We start from the raw sequence: 19,981 nt of genomic DNA, 5'->3' as shown, positions 1-19,981 counted from the left end.
GATTGTATATCAAGCAGGGACAGATTTGTATGAATTTTGTTTTGTGATTTCATCGGAACGAATAGAGTAGCCTAGAGTCTCCTCAACGGACTGAAGCGCGCGTCTGAGTGAAGAATGTGCGGCCGCTGCGGTGTGTGCGCGAGCCACGAGAACACTGTATCAGCGCCACTGATCGCAACGGCAACGAGCACTTTGATCACTTGATTAAAAAAAACACATTTCAGCGCTAGATTGCTTCTTATTTAACAAACGAACGAAACGAATACTTTGCTAGTTAACTGGAAATGTTTTATTTATTTGTATTGGTACATCCGTGCTGGGACATAATATCAACCCTGGCAAAAAGTGGTGACAAATAACTGTCCGACACAGCCCACGGGAAATGAGAAGCTGCGTTTTGCAAACACACCCCATTTATGAAATAAATTAATTAATAATTAGATAATTCAGCTATATATCATATGCTGAAGTAAATTTTTGGAGTGTTAAAGATTAAAAGAAAAAACAACAACAAGAACCGTACAGAACCGAAAACCGTGACCCTAAAACCGTGATACGAACCGAACCGTGGGTTTTGTGAACCGTGCCACCCCTAATGAATACTGTGATATGAATACTGTGATATGAGCGTGTAGGTCGTTAGCTAGAATACTGTGATATGAATACTGTGATATGAATACTGTGATATGAATACTGTGATATGAGCGTGTAGGTCGTTAGCTAGAATACTGTGATATGAATACTGTGATATGAATACTGTGATATGAATACTGTGATATGAGCGTGTAGGTCGTTAGCTAGAATACTGTGATATGAATACTGTGATATGAATACGGTGATATGAATACTGTGATATGAATACGGTGATATGAATACTGTGATATGAGCGTGTAGGTCGTTAGCTAGAATACTGTGATATGAATACGGTGATATGAATACTGTGATATGAATACTGTGATATGAATACTGTGATATGAATACTGTGATATGAGCGTGTAGGTCGTTAGCTAGAATACTGTGATATGAATACTGTGATATGAATACTGTGATATGAATACTGTGATATGAGCGTGTAGGTCGTTAGCTAGAATACTGTGATATGAATACGGTGATATGAATACGGTGATATGAATACTGTGATATGAATACGGTGATATGAATACGGTGATATGAATACTGTGATATGAGCGTGTAGGTCGTTAGCTAGAATACTGTGATATGAATACGGTGATATGAATACGGTGATATGAGCGTGTAGGTCGTTAGCTAGAATACTGTGATATGAATACGGTGATATGAATACGGTGATATGAATACGGTGATATGAATACGGTGATATGAGCGTGTAGGTCGTTAGCTAGAATACTGTGATATGAATACGGTGATATGAATACTGTGATATGAATACTGTGATATGAGCGTGTAGGTCGTTAGCTAGAATACTGTGATATGAATACTGTGATATGAATACTGTGATATGAGCGTGTAGGTCGTTAGCTAGAATACTGTGATATGAATACTGTGATATGAATACTGTGATATGAATACTGTGATATGAATACTGTGATATGAATACTGTGATATGAATACGGTGATATGAATACGGTGATATGAATACTGTGATATGAATACTGTGATATGAATACTGTGATATGAATACTGTGATATGAATACGGTGATATGAATACGGTGATATGAATACGGTGATATGAATACGGTGATATGAGCGTGTAGGTCGTTAGCTAGAATACTGTGATATGAATACTGTGATATGAATACTGTGATATGAATACTGTGATATGAGCGTGTAGGTCGTTAGCTAGAATACTGTGATATGAATACGGTGATATGAATACGGTGATATGAATACTGTGATATGAATACGGTGATATGAATACGGTGATATGAATACGGTGATATGAATACTGTGATATGAATACTGTGATATGAATACTGTGATATGAATACTGTGATATGAGCGTGTAGGTCGTTAGCTAGAATACGGTGATATGAATACGGTGATATGAATACGGTGATATGAATACGGTGATATGAATACGGTGATATGAATACTGTGATATGAGCGTGTAGGTCGTTAGCTAGAATACTGTGATATGAATACTGTGATATGAATACTGTGATATGAGCGTGTAGGTCGTTAGCTAGAATACGGTGATATGAATACGGTGATATGAATACGGTGATATGAATACGGTGATATGAATACTGTGATATGAATACTGTGATATGAGCGTGCAGGTCGTTAGCTAGAATACGGTGATGATAGCGTGCACGTACCAGTTTCTGGTGGTAAACTTCGCTGTGTCTCTCTTCGGCTTCCATCCGCAGCTCAGGAATATCATCCGGCTTCAGTCCAGACACTGAACGACAACCACAGAGATGCAAATTAAACATCGCAAATAATGCACTGGAGTGAGGGGTGTGTTGCATTAACAACAAGGACTTATAAATCACTATAAAAGAATAGCAGAGTCTATAGCACAACTATAGTGATAATGACAGAGGAACGAAATCGTTGGGATTTTCTCCAGCTGATGAACGATGAAAACATCGGCAATTTGAGTTATGTGTTCAATTTGAATTGGAACAGCCAATCAGAATCTTGCTTTAAGAGCTCCAGCATTTAAAGCGACAGACGCCATAAAATGCATAATTATAATAAACAGAATGATATCGTGCGCTGGTGTGGACACTAATATAGTTATCGGTCTTGGTATGAGCCTTTACGAATGTTTGTATTCTGACACCTGTTCATTTTGTCAGCTTTTTTTTTATTTAGTTTTAGTCTAAGTTTTGTGTCAAATGTACTATTTATTCAACCTTGTCAACTTGTCATGCTGCATAATGGTTAATTATTTTGTTCATAATTATAATGGACTGAATGAAACAGTTCAACAGTAGAGCTCATTGTGTAGCACTTTGTTTGACAAAAAAAAGCTATTTAATTTAATATGAAATCATGTTAATGTCTTCATTTGATTGCTAGAAAAATTTAAATACACAACAGAATTTCTAGGGGAAAAAATAATTTCATGGAAATAAATAAATAAATTAATTTATTTATTTAAATTAATAAATTGTAGTTTTTATGAATTCAATTAATCAGACATGCTTTGATTATTAAAATTTAATTAAACCATGAATATTTAATCCAAAAAACTTAAAACAGAAAAAAAATAATTTGAGACGCAATTTGAGAAGAAAAAAACCCCTATTTTATTGGGCCCTAAACATGTAATTTAACAAAATGAACTTTTAATAATAGTAATAAATTGTATTTGTAATGCGCCTTTCTCAAACTCAAAGTGCTACAACATGTTCAGAGCAAAAAATAAATAAAAACAAAACATAATATCATAAATTACACAGTAATAAATTATAAATATTTTAATGAATTGTTGTTAAATTGTATAAGTTTCATGATTTCAATTAATTAGACTAGCTTTTTGATTACTAAAATTTTATTTAACCATTAAACGGGAAAAAATGAATTTTGGAAAAATAAAATGAAAATTAAAACAGGCTTATTATTTCATATATGGGAATCAGAATTTGTGGAACTAGAATATTGTCTTAAACTGAACTGAATCAGGCAATTAGACTGTGGCATTTACATGACTCAACAGTAATGGAAATATTGCCATATTCAGATTAATATTCTGCTATCAGTGTTTGTGCTCATGTTTGTGTTTTATAATGTACCGAAACAGTAAACGTCACTGAATTCACAGCCATATGGAACAGATGTGAGGTTTACTGCATATTTTGTTACATTATGAAACACAAACATGAGCATATGTTAAAAATATGAAAAATATTCCATGATCACACGTACCTGGTCGTGTCGGGAAGCCTCGGTCTGCGACGGGTCGGGCATCGACCGGCTCAACTGTGGAGAAACAGGAGCATCACTCACTCATGCACTTCATATTCACATCAACACAGGAGGAAAAGGGGCTTTTTGAGGATTCATCTGACTAATAAAGCTGAGCGCCATTCACACACACACCTAGCATGAACATAAGGATTAATATTGCTCATTGTTAATAAATAACTGTTTCTGATGCACAAACACAGTTTTATGCACTATTGTAACCTAATTTTCCTTGCATGCACATTACAGAAATTATATTTTATTTAAGAATAATCGCTTCAAAAGTTAATGCACTTTAAAAAGTGAATGTCATTTCATTTCAATAAAAGATGTGATGCTTGATTTGGTTTATATTTGGTTATTGCACTCGCTTGCGCCCTCTTGTGGGCAATACAGACAATACAGTAAACATTAAAGGGATAGTTCACCCAAAAATGAAAATTAGCCCATGATTGATTTACTCGCCCTCAAGTCCTCCTAGGTGTATATGACATTCTTCTTTCAGACGAATACAATCAGAATTGTCCTGGTTCTTCCGAGCTTTATAATGGCAGTGAATGGCCGTTTCTGTTTTGAAGTCCATGAAAGTGCATCTATCCATCATAAAAGTGCATCTATCCATCATAAACGTTCATCTATCCATCATAAAAGTCCATCTATCCATGATAAAAGTGCATCTGTCCATCATAAAAGTGCATCTGTCCATCATAAAAGTGCATCTATCCATCATAAACGTTCATCTATCCATCATAAAAGTCCATCTATCCATGATAAAAGTGCATCTGTCCATCATAAAAGTGCATCTATCCATCATAAAAGTGCATCTATCCATCATAAAAGTGCATCTATCCATCATAAAAGTGCATCTATCCATCATAAAAGTCCATCTATCCATGATAAAAGTGCATCTATCCATCATAAAAGTGCATCTATCATCATAAAAGTGCATCTATCATCATAAAAGTGGATCTATCCATCATAAAAGTGGATTTATCCATCATAAAAGTGCTCCACAATAATGGCCTTCTGTTAAAGCTATTTGTAACGTGTTAAATATGAATATTTTTCTTACACAAACGCATCGCTTCGCTTCAGAAGGCCTAGATGAACTTTTATGATGGATAGATGCACTTTTATGATGGATAGATGCACTTTTATGAGGGATAGATGCACTTTTATGAGGGATAGACGCACTTTTATGAGGGATAGATGCACTTTTATGATGGATAGATGCACTTTTATGAGGGATAGATGCACTTTTATGATGGATAGATGCACTTTTATGATGGATAGATGCACTTTTATGATGGATAGATGCACTTTTATGAGGGATAGATGCACTTTTATGATGGACAGATGCACTTTTATGAGGGATAGATGCACTTTTATGATGGATAGATGCACTTTTATGGACTTCAAAACAGAAATGGCCATTCACTGCCATTATAAAGCTTGGAAGAACCAGGACATTTTTAAATATAACACAGATTGTATTCGTCTGATAGAAGAGTGTCATATACACCTAGGATGACTTGAGGGCGAGTAAATCATGGGCTATTCTTCATGTTTGGATGATCTATCCCTTTAAGCATTGCCTTTACAATTCAAATTTTGCTAATGATTAAGAAAGAAATTTGAGTTGAGCTTTCCAGCCCCTTTGCCAGCCCTAGAGAGCAGACTGGTAATGAATTGCTGATTGGAAGCATCAGATCTCGGTGTTCCTGTGACAGCGGGTGTCGGATGGCAGCCGGGGCTGCTGGGATACGTCCAGCTCGTACCCTCGTTCTGTGTGTTGGGCTGGTTGAAGCTCTCGGGGTGTATGAAGCCGAAGCCCTGCGAGTCTTCGGCCGGAAGCAGGTCCAGGCTCACGGTGCTGTCCGGCATCAGCGCGTCGTTGCCGTAACTCACCCGGACGTCACTCTGCAGGTTAGCCAACTGAGCCGACATCTCCTGCTGCTCACGCTGCAACAGCTCTGAGACACACACACACACACACACACACACACACACACGTTTACTTAGCTTTCTAAATGGGGACATTCCATATACATATTTTCATATATGTGACCCTGGTCACATGGGTTTTTAATTGAGATTTATACATCATCTGAAAGCTGAATACATAAGCTTTCCATTGATGTATGGTTTGTTAGGATAGGACAATATTTGGCCGAGATACAACTATTGAAAATTTGGAATCTGAGGGTGCAAAAAAATCGAGAGAAAGAGAGAGAGAGAGAGAGAGAGAGAGAGAGAGAGAGAGAGAGAGAGAGAGAGAGAGAGAGAGAGAGAGAGAGAGAAAGAGAGAGAGAGAGAGAGAGAGAGAGAGAGAGAGAGAGAGAGAGAGAGAGAGAGAGAGAGAGAGATGATGATGATGATGATGATGATGATGATTATGATGATTGATGACGATACGACAGGATTACAGAGGAAACGACAGGCTTATCAGAGCTTTAATTACAGACACACTTGATGACAGACGAGCTGCTGCCGAACGCAGGAACGAAGCCAGAAGCCAGAGAGCAAACCAACAGATGGAGCGGTGACGCACGAGACACAAATACACACCAGTGGACGAGCAACACGTGAGATCAGACCCGATACCACATCTGACTCCATCATTACAGTCAAATATAGTCCATCATTATTATGTGTGGCCCTGGATCACGTCACCAGTCTCGAGTCGCACGGGTATACTTGTATAACAATACACTGTATGGGTCAAAATTATCCATTTTTCTTTTATGCCAAAAATCATTAGGATATTAAGTAAAGATCATGTTCCATGAAGATATTTTTTACATTTCCTACTGTAAATATATAAAATATGTATTTGTGTGAGTGAATGCAGCACAATCGTGAACATAAATGAACAACTTTAAAGGAGATTTTCTCAATGTTTCGATTTGTTTGCATCCTCAGATTCCAGATTTTCAATAGTTGTGTCTAGACCAAATATTGTCCTATCATAACAAAATCATACATCAATGGAAAGCTTATTTATTGCTGATGTATAAATCTCAATTTCCAAAAATTGACCCATGTGACTGGTTTTGTGGTCCAGGGTCACATACGGTTTGTCATCATCTCTTTCCTGAACAACATCACAGTCTCGTCACAAACTCACCGACTTGGTCCTGGATATCCTCAGCGACTCCCGGCACCTTGTACAGGAGCCCGAGAGACTGGTTCATTCGCTCCTCGATCACGCGCAGATGGGTCAGCACCTGAGGTCAAAGGTCAGAGGTCAGTGGGTCACTGAGCTTTTAATCCGCTTCAATCCTAAAGGATCTTCAAAGATCCAGCTAACTCACGGTTTGCTCATCTTCACAATCAGCAAAACCTAGTAAACTAGCTGTCTTCAGCCTTCATAGGGAACATGTGACTGATTTGAAACGCTCTACATCAGTCAGTAAACTCACAATTCATTCCAATAGACTGTGACGAATAGTTTAGAAGTTTATAATATAATGGTGTGGTAAACCAGCTTTAAATTCAATTCCATTATTAAATTCCATTAAAGCGGTGTGAAGAATGGATTAATAAATAATGTAACATTTATCATTGTTAGTTAATGCATTAACTGGACCCAGGGTTATTATCGTTAACTAAAAACATTTCTGTAAACTGAAATAAAGCTGAAATGAAAATGAGAAGCACTAAAATTATTAACTGGAAATAAATCAAGCAAAAAAAAGAAAAAAGAAACCTAAATAAATACTATTAAAAAAATGACAAAAGCACTTAAAACTACTAAAAATGTAATTAACATAAAAAAATATATAAAAATAAAAGCTAATTCAAAATATGAATAATACTAAAATAAAAACTCAAATGAACCATGATGGAAGTCATGGGCTGACAGTCAATATTGTGCTATTTTAGCAGGTTATTATCGGTGATACACTCGTACCTGCGGCCGGATCTGCGCGGCTTTCTTCGGGTCGACCATGCGCACGTGTTCAAAGTGTTTGAGTGTGTGTTGTCGGTCTTTCTGCTCGGCGCGCACGTACTTCTTCAGCAGACTGAACACATGCCGAGGCTGCAGGAGACACAACAGCATCAGCAAACACTCACAACACCAGATATCAGCAAACTCTCTCACATTCAGAACTCATATGATCTGTGTTTCTATATGCTGCGTCACAATTCTCCGATTTATACTACACACTAAAAGCATGCAGTCCTTTAATGAAGATACTTTCGAGCAGGCAAACTTCTGGAACAAACTACTTTGTCTCTGTTTAAACTGCCCTGTCAATCAAGTTAAAATCCTCCACATTCAATTTAATTTAATTGATCTGCCAGTCGTATCTAACGGAAGCTATAAATAACACAGAAGTTTATATCAGGCAATTCTGACTTTATTTCTCAGAATTGCGAGTTTATCTCATGCAATTCTGACTTTTAAAATTGCGAGATGTAAACTCGCCATTATGAGATAAAAAGTCGCAATTATCTTTTAAAATGTTTAATTCTGTGGCGGAAACAAGCTTCTATAGAAAACAGCTACATTAATTGGTAATAATATTTCACACTTTTTAATCAATCAAATGCAGCCTATGTGAGCAGAAGAGAAAAATCTTAATTCCAAACTTTTGAACTCGTGTAAGATGCGTGTGAACAAGTTTTTACAGAAAGCGCTTGTATGTGTGCATCATGTGAAGGGCGTGTGTAAAAGTACACGCGTGTATCTGTGCATCATGTGAGGCGTGTGTAAAAGTAGACGCGTGTATCTGTGCATCATGTGAGGCGTGTGTAAAAGTAGACGCGTGTATCTGTGCATCATGTGAGGCGTGTATAAAAGTAGACGCGTGTATCTGTGCATCATGTGAGGAGTGTGTTAGAGCACACGTGTATCTGAGCATCATGTGAGGTGTGTGTTAGAGCACACGTGTGTATCAGTGCATCATGTGAGGCGTGTGTAAAAGTAGACGCGTGTATCTGTGCATCATGTGAGGCGTGTGTAAAAGTAGACGCGTGTATCTGTGCATCATGTGAAGGGCGTGTGTAAAAGCACACGTGTGTATCTGTGCATCATGTGAGGTGTGTGTTAGAGCACACGTGTGTATCAGTGCATCATGTGAGGTGTGTGTTAGTGCATCATGTGAGGTGTGTGTGCACGTTTAATAAACAAACTACAGCTGGTTCAAAACGCAGCAGCTCGAGTTCTTACCAGAACCAGGAAGTATGACCATATTAGCCCAGTTCTGTCAAAACTGCATTGGCTCCCTATTAAACATCGCATAAATTTTAAAATATTGCTGATTACTTACAAAGCACTAAATGGTTTAGCTCCGCAGTACTTGAGCGAGCTCTTAACGCATTATAGTCCTTCACGTCTATTGCGATCTCAAAATTCCGGCCAGTTGATAATACCTAGAATATCAAAATCGACTGCTGGCGGTAGATCCTTTTCCTATTTAGCACCAAAACTCTGGAACAGTCTTCCTACCATTGTCAGGGAAGCAGACACACTCTGTCAGTTCAAAGCCAGATTAAAGACACATCTCTTTGACCTAGCATTCACATAATACATTATAGACTTCTATAATTTAATGTTAGGCTGCATAGATTAGGTCAGCCGGAACCGGGAACACTTCCCATAAATCCTGATGTACTCGTTACATCATGAGAAGAATGGCATCTACGCTAATTTTAGTGTCTGTGTTTATCCCGAGGTTTTCCTGCAGCCTGCCGGATCCGGGCCGTATCCAGATCTGACGATGGACCTTCGCCTGGACCCGATGACAACGCAGTGCTGAAGTTTCAACTAGTCTGTCCCTATGGAGGATCCCTCTACCACTCTACAGATAAGGCGTTGTCGGGAAAATTCGTTTCGCGTTCCTACCCCTAAGCGACAAAATAAAATAAAATTCTTTATCAAAATTTATAAGGAAAGACAAGTACTTTTACTTTGGCTTTTAGGCTTGGCTTGTAGGGAAAATCCAAACCTGCGTAATTTCAAATGCACATAACTATAGAACCCATTCTAAATGCGCATGTGAACGCCATCAGCGTTTCTCACAGGTTCGCGTTTAAAGTCTGTGTAGAGGGAATGGTGTCGTCTTAGCGGCCCCTAATTTAAAAACAAATGATCGTTGCGACGGAAGCAAATCAATCAAAACTAACTTTAGATGGAAAATAACTTAACTCTGCTATAAAGCCAAAACAATCTCTGTTACCTTAAATTATACGCTTATCTCTGTGAAGCTGCTTTGAAACAATCTACGTTGTTAAAAGCGCTATATAAATGAAGATGACTTGACTTGACTTGAGAGCACACGCGTGTATCTGTGCATCATGTGAGGCGTGTGTAAAAGCACACGCGTGTATCTGTGCATCATGTGAAGAACGTGTGTAAAAGCACACGCGTGTATCAGTGAATCATGTGAGGCGTGTGTAAAAGCACACGCGTGTATCTGTGCATCATGTGAAGAACGTGTGTAAAAGCACACGTGTATCAGTGAATCATGTGAGGCGTGTGTAAAAGCACACGTGTGTATCTGTGCATCATGTGAGGTGTGTGTAAAAGCACACGTGTGTATCTGTGCATCATGTGAAGGGCGTGTGTAAAAGCACACGTGTGTATCAGTGCATCATGTGAGGCGTGTGTAACAGCACGCGTGTATCAGTGCATCATGTGAGGCGTGTGTAAAAGCACACGTGTGTTTCAGTGCATCATGTGAGGTGTGTGTAAAAGCACACGCGTGTATCAGTGGATCATGTGAGGCGTGTGTAAAAAGCACACGTGTATCAGTGCATCATGTGAAGAACGTGTGTAAAAGCACACGCGTGTATCTGTGCATCATGTGAGGCGTGTGTAAAAGCACACGTGTGTATCAGTGCATCATGTGAGGTGTGTGTAAAAGCACACGCGTGTATCAGTGCATCATGTGAGGCGTGTGTAAAAGCACACGTGTATCAGTGCATCATGTGAAGAACGTGTGTAAAAGCACACGTGTGTATCAGTGCATCATGTGAGGTGTGTGTAAAAGCACACGCGTGTATCAGTGCATCATGTGAGGTGTGTGTAAAAGCACACGCGTGTATCTGAGGATCATGTGCGTGTGTGTTAGAGCACACGCGTGTATCAGTGCATCATGTGAGGTGTGTGTTAGAGCACACGTGTGTATCAGTGCATCATGTGAGGTGTGTGTTAGAGCACACGTGTGTATCAGTGCATCATGTGAGGCGTGTGTAAAAGCACACGCGTGTATCAGTGCATCATGTGAGGCGTGTGTAAAAGCACACGTGTGTATCAGTGCATCATGTGAGGCGTGTGTAAAAGCACACGCGTGTATCTGCATCATGTGAGGTGTGTGTTAGAGCACACGCGTGTATCTGAGCATCATGTGAGGTGTGTTAGAGCACACGCGTGTATCAGTGCATCATGTGAGGCGTGTGTAAAAGCACACGTGTGTATCAGTGCATCATGTGAGGTGTGTGTTAGAGCACACGCGTGTATCAGTGCATCATGTGAGGCGTGTGTAAAAGCACACGCGTGTATCAGTGCATCATGTGAGGTGTGTTAGAGCACACGCGTGTATCTGAGCATCATGTGAGGTGTGTGTTAGAGCACACGCGTGTATCTGAGCATCATGTGAGGCGTGTGTAAAAGCACACGTGTGTATCAGTGCATCATGTGAGGAGTGTGTTAGAGCACACGTGTATCTGAGCATCATGTGAGGTGTGTGTTAGAGCACACGTGTGTATCAGTGCATCATGTGAGGCGTGTGTAAAAGCACGTGTGTAACAGTGCATCATGTGAGGCGTGTGTAAAAGCACACGTGTGTATCAGTGCATCATGTGAGGCGTGTGTAAAAGCACACGTGTGTATCAGTGCATCATGTGAGGTGTGTGTTAGAGCACACGTGTGTATCTGAGCATCATGTGAGGCGTGTGTAAAAGCATACGTGTGTTTCAGTGCATCATGTGAGGTGTGTGTTAGAGCACACGTGTGTATCTGAGCATCATGTGAGGTGTGTGTGAGCACACGCGTGTACCCGGGGCGGGTCGCTCTGCAGGGAGGACAGGTAACTCTCGAGAGCCAGCCGGCGCCGGTCGTTCAGAAGCGCCTCCACGCGAGCCATGTGTGTCTCCACCAGTTGCTGGCGCTCACCGGCCGCCTCCTGTTCCAGCGCCTCCACCTTCTCCTGGAAGCGCTGCGGGAACACCAGCAATCAGGCAAAGACTCATGGGAAATCAAACAATAGAGTGGAATAGCGATTGCCCCCTTTTTCAGCGGCGTTGGTTCCAGAAGTACTTTTTCCAATCATTTCTCCCACAGGGATTTTGAAAAAAGTCTCTATTGACTCATCCTTCCCTCGCAGATCCCGAAGCTGAAAATGACCTGAAGCCCTAAAATTATACTTTTTTTCCTTTTTTTTTTCTAGAAAGCTTTTTTTTTCTGTTTTTAATGCAATTTTTTCTGGAGATTTTTTGTTATTTTTAATTTTATTTACCTTTAAATGACTAGATTTGATCAATAAATAATCAATAAATAGTAATTTAAGCACATTCCTCACATTCTTTCAACTTAAATTCAAAATAACCCACAATTTCATTAACTCACAGTTTCTCACCAGAAATTCCTGCTGTTAAACAATTATTTTCAGAGTCAAGCTAAAATAATGTGGGCTAATGGCTTCAACAGACGCAAATACCATCGATTAACAAATGAACAAACTTTAACTACAAGTTATTGTTAAAAATCAATTCCCCTATGGAGAAAATGAATGGAGTTCCTTCTACGAGGAAGGGCCTCATGGGAAATTCCCATGTTGAATTCCCGGTAAAGGACTGAACTGACCTGGATCACGGCCTTCTTGTCGTTGCGCGGTAAACTCTTCGCCTGTCTCTCGGCCTCTTCCCATTCCCTCATCACCTACAGAACAAGATCACATGACAATCAGCACTTTATCCTCCATCATGTTACATCAAACCTCATATTTCTATAGAAACAGCTTCAAAAACTCATTCACAAAAATATAGTAAGGTAGATTTGTTAATGTTAATGTTTTAAAGTCTGGGTTTATTTGATCAAAAATACAGTAAAAATAGGGAAATATTATTGTAATTTAAAGCAGATGTTATATAGTAAAGTGTAATTTATTACTGTGATCAAAGCTGAATTTTCAGCATCATTACTCCAGTCTTCAGTGTCACATGATCCTTCACAAATCACTCTAATATGATAAATTTGCTGCTTAAGAAACATTTATGATTATCAATGTAGAAAACAGTTTCATTTTTTTGTGGAAACCGTGATGATTTTTTTTTTTTTTTCAGGATTCTATGATGAATAGAAAGTTCAAAAGAACAGCATTTATTTGAAATAGAATCTTTTGTGACAATTTAAAACTCCTTACGGTCACTTTTGATGACATAGAAAGTTCAAACAGCCAATAGAATCTTTTGTAACATTATAAATGTCACTTTTGGTCAATTGAATGCGTCCTCGCCGAAGGAAAGCATGAGTTTGTCTGCGTGTCGAACCTGAGACATGCGCTCGCGGTGTTTGGCCTCCAGGCTCTCCTTGGCCTTCAGGAAGTGAGCGTGTTCGTTCTCGTCGGCCGGCGTCTCCAGGTATCGGTCCACGGCGTCGGGAGGACTGGAGGAGGGAGTCGGCACTGCGGATCCCACAGAGACACAACACATCAGGAGAGGCTCGTAACGGAAGACCTCACGTCCTCTCGTAAGTTGTCATCTTTAAATGACGGTAATTACAACGTGGCGTGAACGTAGCTTAAACCAGGGTTTTGACCTTTTAATTCCTAATTACACATTTCACATTTGCAATTTAGTGCATTTAAAAATTATTAACTTTTAGAGTAAAGAATGGTAAGATCTAACGTCCTCATAGAGCTCGTCATTACAAGTTGGAGAGATGCACGATATATCGGTATCGGCCGATATACAGAAGTGAACATTTGAGGTGTATCGAAACCTTTCATCAAAGTTATACATGAACTTTAAACAACACCGTTCTTGTCTTAGGACGACTCTGATGAACTTTGTTGATCCACTTCAAATGTATGTTCATTTTTAATGTTATCGGTCTGATAAGAAACTTTGCGAAAATCAGCCGATAAATAATGTATTATTTCCTTCAGCTGAGACACTTCAGATGTTCAACATGATGGTGTTGAATTGCTTGAAATATGATTTGAATCACTTCAAAAAAAGGAAAATACAGTGAAGTTCAACATGTCTGTCATATCGGCTTCATTAAAATTATAATGAGAACATTAGATTTGTGTTTTGGACATGGCTTTTAAAGGGTCATGAAACCCTAAACCAAATTTTCTGAGATTGTAACAGAGGTGTGTGTGTTGAACACCATTGAAGACAATGTTAGCATCTGTTAGATTTAATAGTAGGGGGAAAATGGTTTTTTTCCGCTATTTTCACCTTCCGGGTTTAAAATCTTCATCGTGTCTATAGTACTTTGATGACTCATCGGTGTCTCATATTTATTCATGAGACTGAGTTTTCTTATCCAATGAGAAGACGCTTGCTCTTAATTATTCATGACACCACGTGGAACTTTCCAATGACAGACATGTCAAACTGTGATATCACGTAGTAGATGAGAGAGGCAATGATGGGATGCGCGTTTGTTTTCATGGTGGTGCAGAAGTTCCAGTGCATCTTTCCCCGTGATGCTGCCCGGGCTGGACTCTGACTGCGGGCTAGACTGGTTGGCCATTAACCACGGACACATCTGAACTGTGTGTGTGTAGCGACCATTCAACTGGAGAATGGTGGACTTCGGTCTTGTACACCAATGCAGGTTGTGTCGTCTAGCGAGTGATGCGGTCCCGAGGACTTTTCTATCGCTTCAGAGGTGTGTGTGTGTGTGTGTGTGTGTGTGTGTGTGTGTGTGTGTGTGTGTGTGTGTGTGTGTGTGTGTGTGTGTGTGTGTGTGTGTGTGTGTGTGTAAAATGTAACCCTGACCGTTTTACTTGCCTTTTTGTTAAATAATCACTCATTATTAAAATTGAGATATTTCGATAACACCTCAATTGTATGGAACGTATGCTTAATTTGTGCAATTTCTATGTCACTGTCCATCTTTATAATGTGGGTTCAGGGGGCGCGTAGATCTAGGCTATGTACGGAACTTTTTTATTATTATTTTGACCAGAAAATGTACTATTTTCAAATATATGCATTTATAGTGTGTATATAAACAAATATATATTTTATAATGACATCATTATACATATACATGCACATTTATGTGTTTTAAATACAATTATGGTTACTGTAGGCTAATATATGTAGCAGGGCATTTTGTATAAATATACAAAAATAAGGTGTCAGTGTATTTCATTACACTTTAACTTTGCCAGCTATAAAAAAATCTAGCATTTCCTCACGTGTTACCACAGATTTTTAGTGAGAGCCGATATGTCATGGGCCGCTGGCGATGACAGTCGTTTTTATAATCAGGCTTTAAAAAAAATATATAAAAATGTGGATTTAGATTTATCGGCCAATATATCGGTTATCGGCTTTCAAATATAAAGAATTATCGGTTATCGGTATCGGCCAAAATTTCATTATCGGTGCATCCCTATCAACTAGTAAGCTGGGAATTTTCGATTTTGACATCACGTGGTGCCATCTTGAAATTACGGTAAATACGGCGTGGTGAACTAAACCAGGGTTAAAGCGGTTAGAAGAGAGTTTGACCATTTTATTCCTGTTTAATCTGTAGCGAAGCAATATAACACACAAGAAACTGCAACCTTGAGCAGAACATTCTGGATGATTTGTGCCAAATGATTGTGTTTAAGTTACAGATAATCTCTGTATGATGTCTGGTTATTTATACTCTATAAAATAGAGCTGATGCAAATTATTCATATCTCAAACCAGCAATAGGATCCAACATGAAATGGCTTGACAAGCACAGTTTTCTCTCTTGTTGATGCATTACTTACCATATCAAAGGACTTGATTGAAAGACACTTACTAAAGTCTAAACAGCGTTTGACAGATAAAGTCATGAAGAGAGAAGCGAGGAAGCTCAAGGTTTGTAGTGAAGACATTGACGATTTTATGCATGCAAATGTAAAACACACACACACTTCAGTCTCACAAAAATACCACAAGATTAGTTGAAGAATTACAGGAGAGAAATTCAGAGAGAAGATCTGAGTTAATCAGCAGCCAACGCACACACACACACGCACACACACACACACACACACACACACCCCCCCACACACACACACACACGTGAGAAACTGACAGTCAGTGCAGATCAGCAAGAGTCTCAAACTGAAGGAATAATTCATTCACTCGTCATCATGTCCTTCCAAACCTGTACTACTTTCTTTCCTCAGTGAAACACAAAAGGAGACGTTTAGCAGGATTCTCACGCTGATCAGTGACTATCAAACTCCAAAACTGACACAAATCACCATAAATGCATCATAACCCTTGTGAAAAAGAAGTACACTTAGCAGAATATTTATTATGGAAATAATAGACTTGTACTTCATGTACTGAACAAACAAATGGACAATACTTCTGGAGTTCATTTAATCTAATCTAAAATATGGTGCATGCATCAGGACCAGGGGTTTTCAACCTTTTATCCGTCCATACTGACATTTAAAAAGGCAGCTATAAATTTGTATGTAAAAAATAAATTAATAATTATACTGTGAAAAATAAATATTATAAATATGTGTAAAATATTATTTGGAAAATATTTAGTTTATTTTTTCTACTTACTATAGTATTGTACAGTTTTTTTTTTTTTATCTAAATTTTATTATTTCTTTTTTAATTTAGCCTTTGTAATTAATTTCGAATCCATTTGTACTACATTTTTATTATAATAAATTTTTATTATTTATTTATTTATCTTTTACATTGTTTTTTTCCCAGACCCCCGATCCATACTAACATTTAAAAAGGCAGCTATACATTCTTATGTATAAAGAACCAATTTATACTGTGATTTTTTTTTTTTTTATATGTCTGAAATATTATTTGGAATTTTTTTTAATTTTTTTTTATACTCATTATGGTATTGTTATGTTTATTAATTATTTGTTTATTTTCATCTAAATTTTATTATTTAATTATTTTTTTTTTAATTTAGCCTTTTTAATTCATTTAAACAGTGATTTGTATTTTTATTTATTTGTATTATCTATAAAAAAAATGTGTTGTTGTTTTCCCCCAGACCCCACTTTGAAACCCCGTTTATGATACTTGTATGGAGCTTTTTGACGGCTCCTGATCGCTGTCTGCTTCCATTATGATTAAGAGCATCTTGCTAAACGTCTCTTGTTGTGTTTCTCTGAAGAAAGCCTGAGGTTTGATGGGCACGAGTGTGAGTGAATGAGTGTTAGTGGCACGCGTGTCGGTTCTGTCGGTGACTTACACACACTGCTGCAGACAGACTGACAGTATTCCTCCGACTCAAAGTTATTGCGGTTCCCTCCGCAGCCACCGTAGATGAAGGGCGCGCACCGGCCCTCCTCGCGCACAAAATACCAGCGCGGCAACATGGCCCTGCAGGGGCCCGTCTCTGCGCTCGCAAAACACACCTCTGACGGGACACACACACACACACGCAGACACGCATGAAGAGCAGCGTCTGATGACATGAGAACTAGTGGTCAACCGATATATCGATTTTTGGCCGTTTTTTCTGCATCTGTTTGACTGATGTGACTTTTGTTTTGAAATCGTTGTGAATGGCAGCGCCTGAGTGTCCGAGCGTCTCCATTAGTTTACTGTCTCTGTTTTTTGTTTTTTTCCACTTTTTTATTTATTTTCAATTTTGCCAAGATACAATAACAACAATAACTTGTGCAGTTACATTACTTCCAGTAATTGCATTAAACATAAGCAATACACCACACATTCCTTAGCTCCTTAGTACATGTGGACACTCCCATAAAACATGTATTAATGTTTACTGTCTCTGTTTAACAATTTTGTCTAATAAATGTGACTTATTTTGACAGCACATGGGACTTTCATTTTGAAAACATTGTGAATGGCAGCGCCTGAGTGTCCGAGTGTCTTCTATCTCGGTTTAACAGTTCTGTCTAAGAAATTATGCGACTTATTTGACATTTTGGACTTTTATTTTGAAAGCCTTGTGAATGTTAAGTCATTATATTAATTTAATATCCTTTCATACTTGAAAAAAATAAAAATAAAAAAATATCACATTATGGTGTTTGTTACTTTAAAATGGTCTAAAGTCAAATCCAATAATAAACAAATTATGGTTAATTCATAAAAATAAATATTATATATCGGAATATTTTTATGTGGGACTTTTATTTTGAAAGCATTGTGAATGGCGCGCCTGAGTGGCAAATCCAGCCTTATCTAAATTTGTAAAAATATGATTATGGTTAAATTATTTATTTGCTTTTTATTTGTGTACTTTATTAATTTATTTGTGAAAAATAATATAATCGGATTTAAAAATCAAGTTGCAATGTAAAATATAAATCTGTTTGTTTGACAAATTCATATTTTTTTCAAAATCATTTTCAACATAATCACTAATTTAGTAAATATTACGTAAAATTTAATTTAAGCAATTGTTATGCATGTGTTTTTAATATTTTTAGCCTGTTTACTGATATCATCAAATTAGGAATAATTCGAAATCTTAAAACACTCACTTAAATTTTGTTGCTTTTTTTGCACTTTAATTTTTAAGTACTTTAATTTGTTCAATAATCTGAGTGGATCTCAGGTCTGCATTTATGAGTCATATCTGTGCATCGGCCATCAAAATAAATAAATCGATATATATCGTTCGACCACTAGTGAGAACAGCACGTGATTGGACGCTCTCGCTCACCTCGCACCACCTCCTCCACAGACTCAGTCGTCGTGGTCGTGGTGGTCGTCATGGCAACGCTGGTGCTCTGGCCGTTGTCACGGCGCTCATCGATGACCTCATCATCTTCGTCATCCTTCTGGTCTTCGTCTCCGTCTCCGTCCTCGTCGTTGTCCACAGCCTCTTCCTCTTCCTCGTCTGGATCCTCATCATCCTCCACCACAGCGGGTTCAGCGTCTGCGTCTCGAGTCATGCTGCAGGAAAACACCGGCAATGCTAATGCGACCTTTTACACACAGACTGAACAACATGAAGCATTGCTTGGTGATTGGTTGAGCTAAACTGGTATTATCTAATTGTGTAGTTACATTTAACAGCTGACAGATATTCAACATAATTCATGTGTGAGACAGTCTAACAGAAGGACGGACAAAACCAGTCAAATATCAACTGAGTTCTGCTCATATTTATTACCATTTTCTAAACTATAGCGAATAAACTGTGATAATGTGAGAAATGTTGAATAAATTTTGGTTTGACTGTATGCTTATATATTCTCAGTATATATATGTGACCCTGGATCACGTCACCAGTCTCGAGTCGCACGGGTATATTTGTATAACAATACATTGTATGGGTCAAAATTATAGATTTTTCTTTTATGCCAAAAATCATTAGGATATTAAGTAAAGATCATGTTCCATGAAGATATTTAGTAAATTTCCTACCGTAAATATATAAAACATGTATTTGTGTGAATGAATGCAGCACAATCGCCAACATAAATGAACAACTTTAAAGGAGATTTTCTCAATGTTTCGATTTTTTTGCATCCTCAGATTCCAGATTTTTTAATAATTGTTTCTCAGCCAAATATTGTCCTGTCATAAAAAAAACATACATCATTAGAAAGCTTATTTATTCAGCTTTCAGATGATGCATAAATCTCAATAAAAAAAAATTCCCGGGTCACATATATTCCCAGTATATTTTAGGATTTCTTTTCGGGAACCAAAAGAACGGTTCAGGGGTCCTGGAGGAGTGAGGAGTGAGCTGTACCTGTTCTCACTGTAATCAGCCTCGGCTCCTCCCCACCACACGTCAGAATCATCATCATCCTCCTCCTCCTTCATCACTGCGCTGTCAGACTCCTTCTCCACCGGGCAACAGACGAACTCAACGCCCCGGAAACGGTCGATCCCGCACGGCAACAGCATCCCATAATCATGGAGATTCATGCTGCGGTCGCCACA

At 38.4% G+C, this 19,981-nt stretch overlaps 1 protein-coding gene across 3 annotated transcripts in view; it reads right to left on the bottom strand.

Annotated features, from left to right (window-relative positions):
* The window catches only part of appa (amyloid beta (A4) precursor protein a), a 48,078-nt gene that overhangs the window by 6,363 nt on the left and 21,734 nt on the right, over nucleotides 1-19,981 (bottom strand). For 2 of the 3 annotated variants that reach the window (XM_082163802.1, XM_082163804.1), the window contains 11 exons: nucleotides 19,788-19,981; nucleotides 18,750-18,982; nucleotides 17,304-17,471; nucleotides 13,394-13,527; nucleotides 12,708-12,782; nucleotides 11,902-12,060; nucleotides 7,809-7,937; nucleotides 7,023-7,122; nucleotides 5,674-5,868; nucleotides 3,857-3,910; nucleotides 2,299-2,381 (listed from right to left, as the gene is read on the bottom strand). The exon at nucleotides 19,788-19,981 is cut by the window's right edge and continues 3 nt beyond it. In XM_082163802.1, coding sequence (XP_082019928.1) covers nucleotides 2,299-2,381; nucleotides 3,857-3,910; nucleotides 5,674-5,868; nucleotides 7,023-7,122; nucleotides 7,809-7,937; nucleotides 11,902-12,060; nucleotides 12,708-12,782; nucleotides 13,394-13,527; nucleotides 17,304-17,471; nucleotides 18,750-18,982; nucleotides 19,788-19,981 — 1,524 coding nt within the window. The remainder of the gene's footprint in view (nucleotides 1-2,298; nucleotides 2,382-3,856; nucleotides 3,911-5,673; nucleotides 5,869-7,022; nucleotides 7,123-7,808; nucleotides 7,938-11,901; nucleotides 12,061-12,707; nucleotides 12,783-13,393; nucleotides 13,528-17,303; nucleotides 17,472-18,749; nucleotides 18,983-19,787) is intronic. The other variant, XM_082163803.1, reaches the window with a different exon arrangement.

This window comes from Leuciscus leuciscus, assembly GCF_965113295.1.
Source record: "Leuciscus leuciscus genome assembly, chromosome: 3".
Taxonomy (NCBI): Eukaryota; Metazoa; Chordata; class Actinopteri; order Cypriniformes; family Leuciscidae; genus Leuciscus; species Leuciscus leuciscus.
This window is presented reverse-complemented; position numbering and strand designations above follow the sequence as displayed.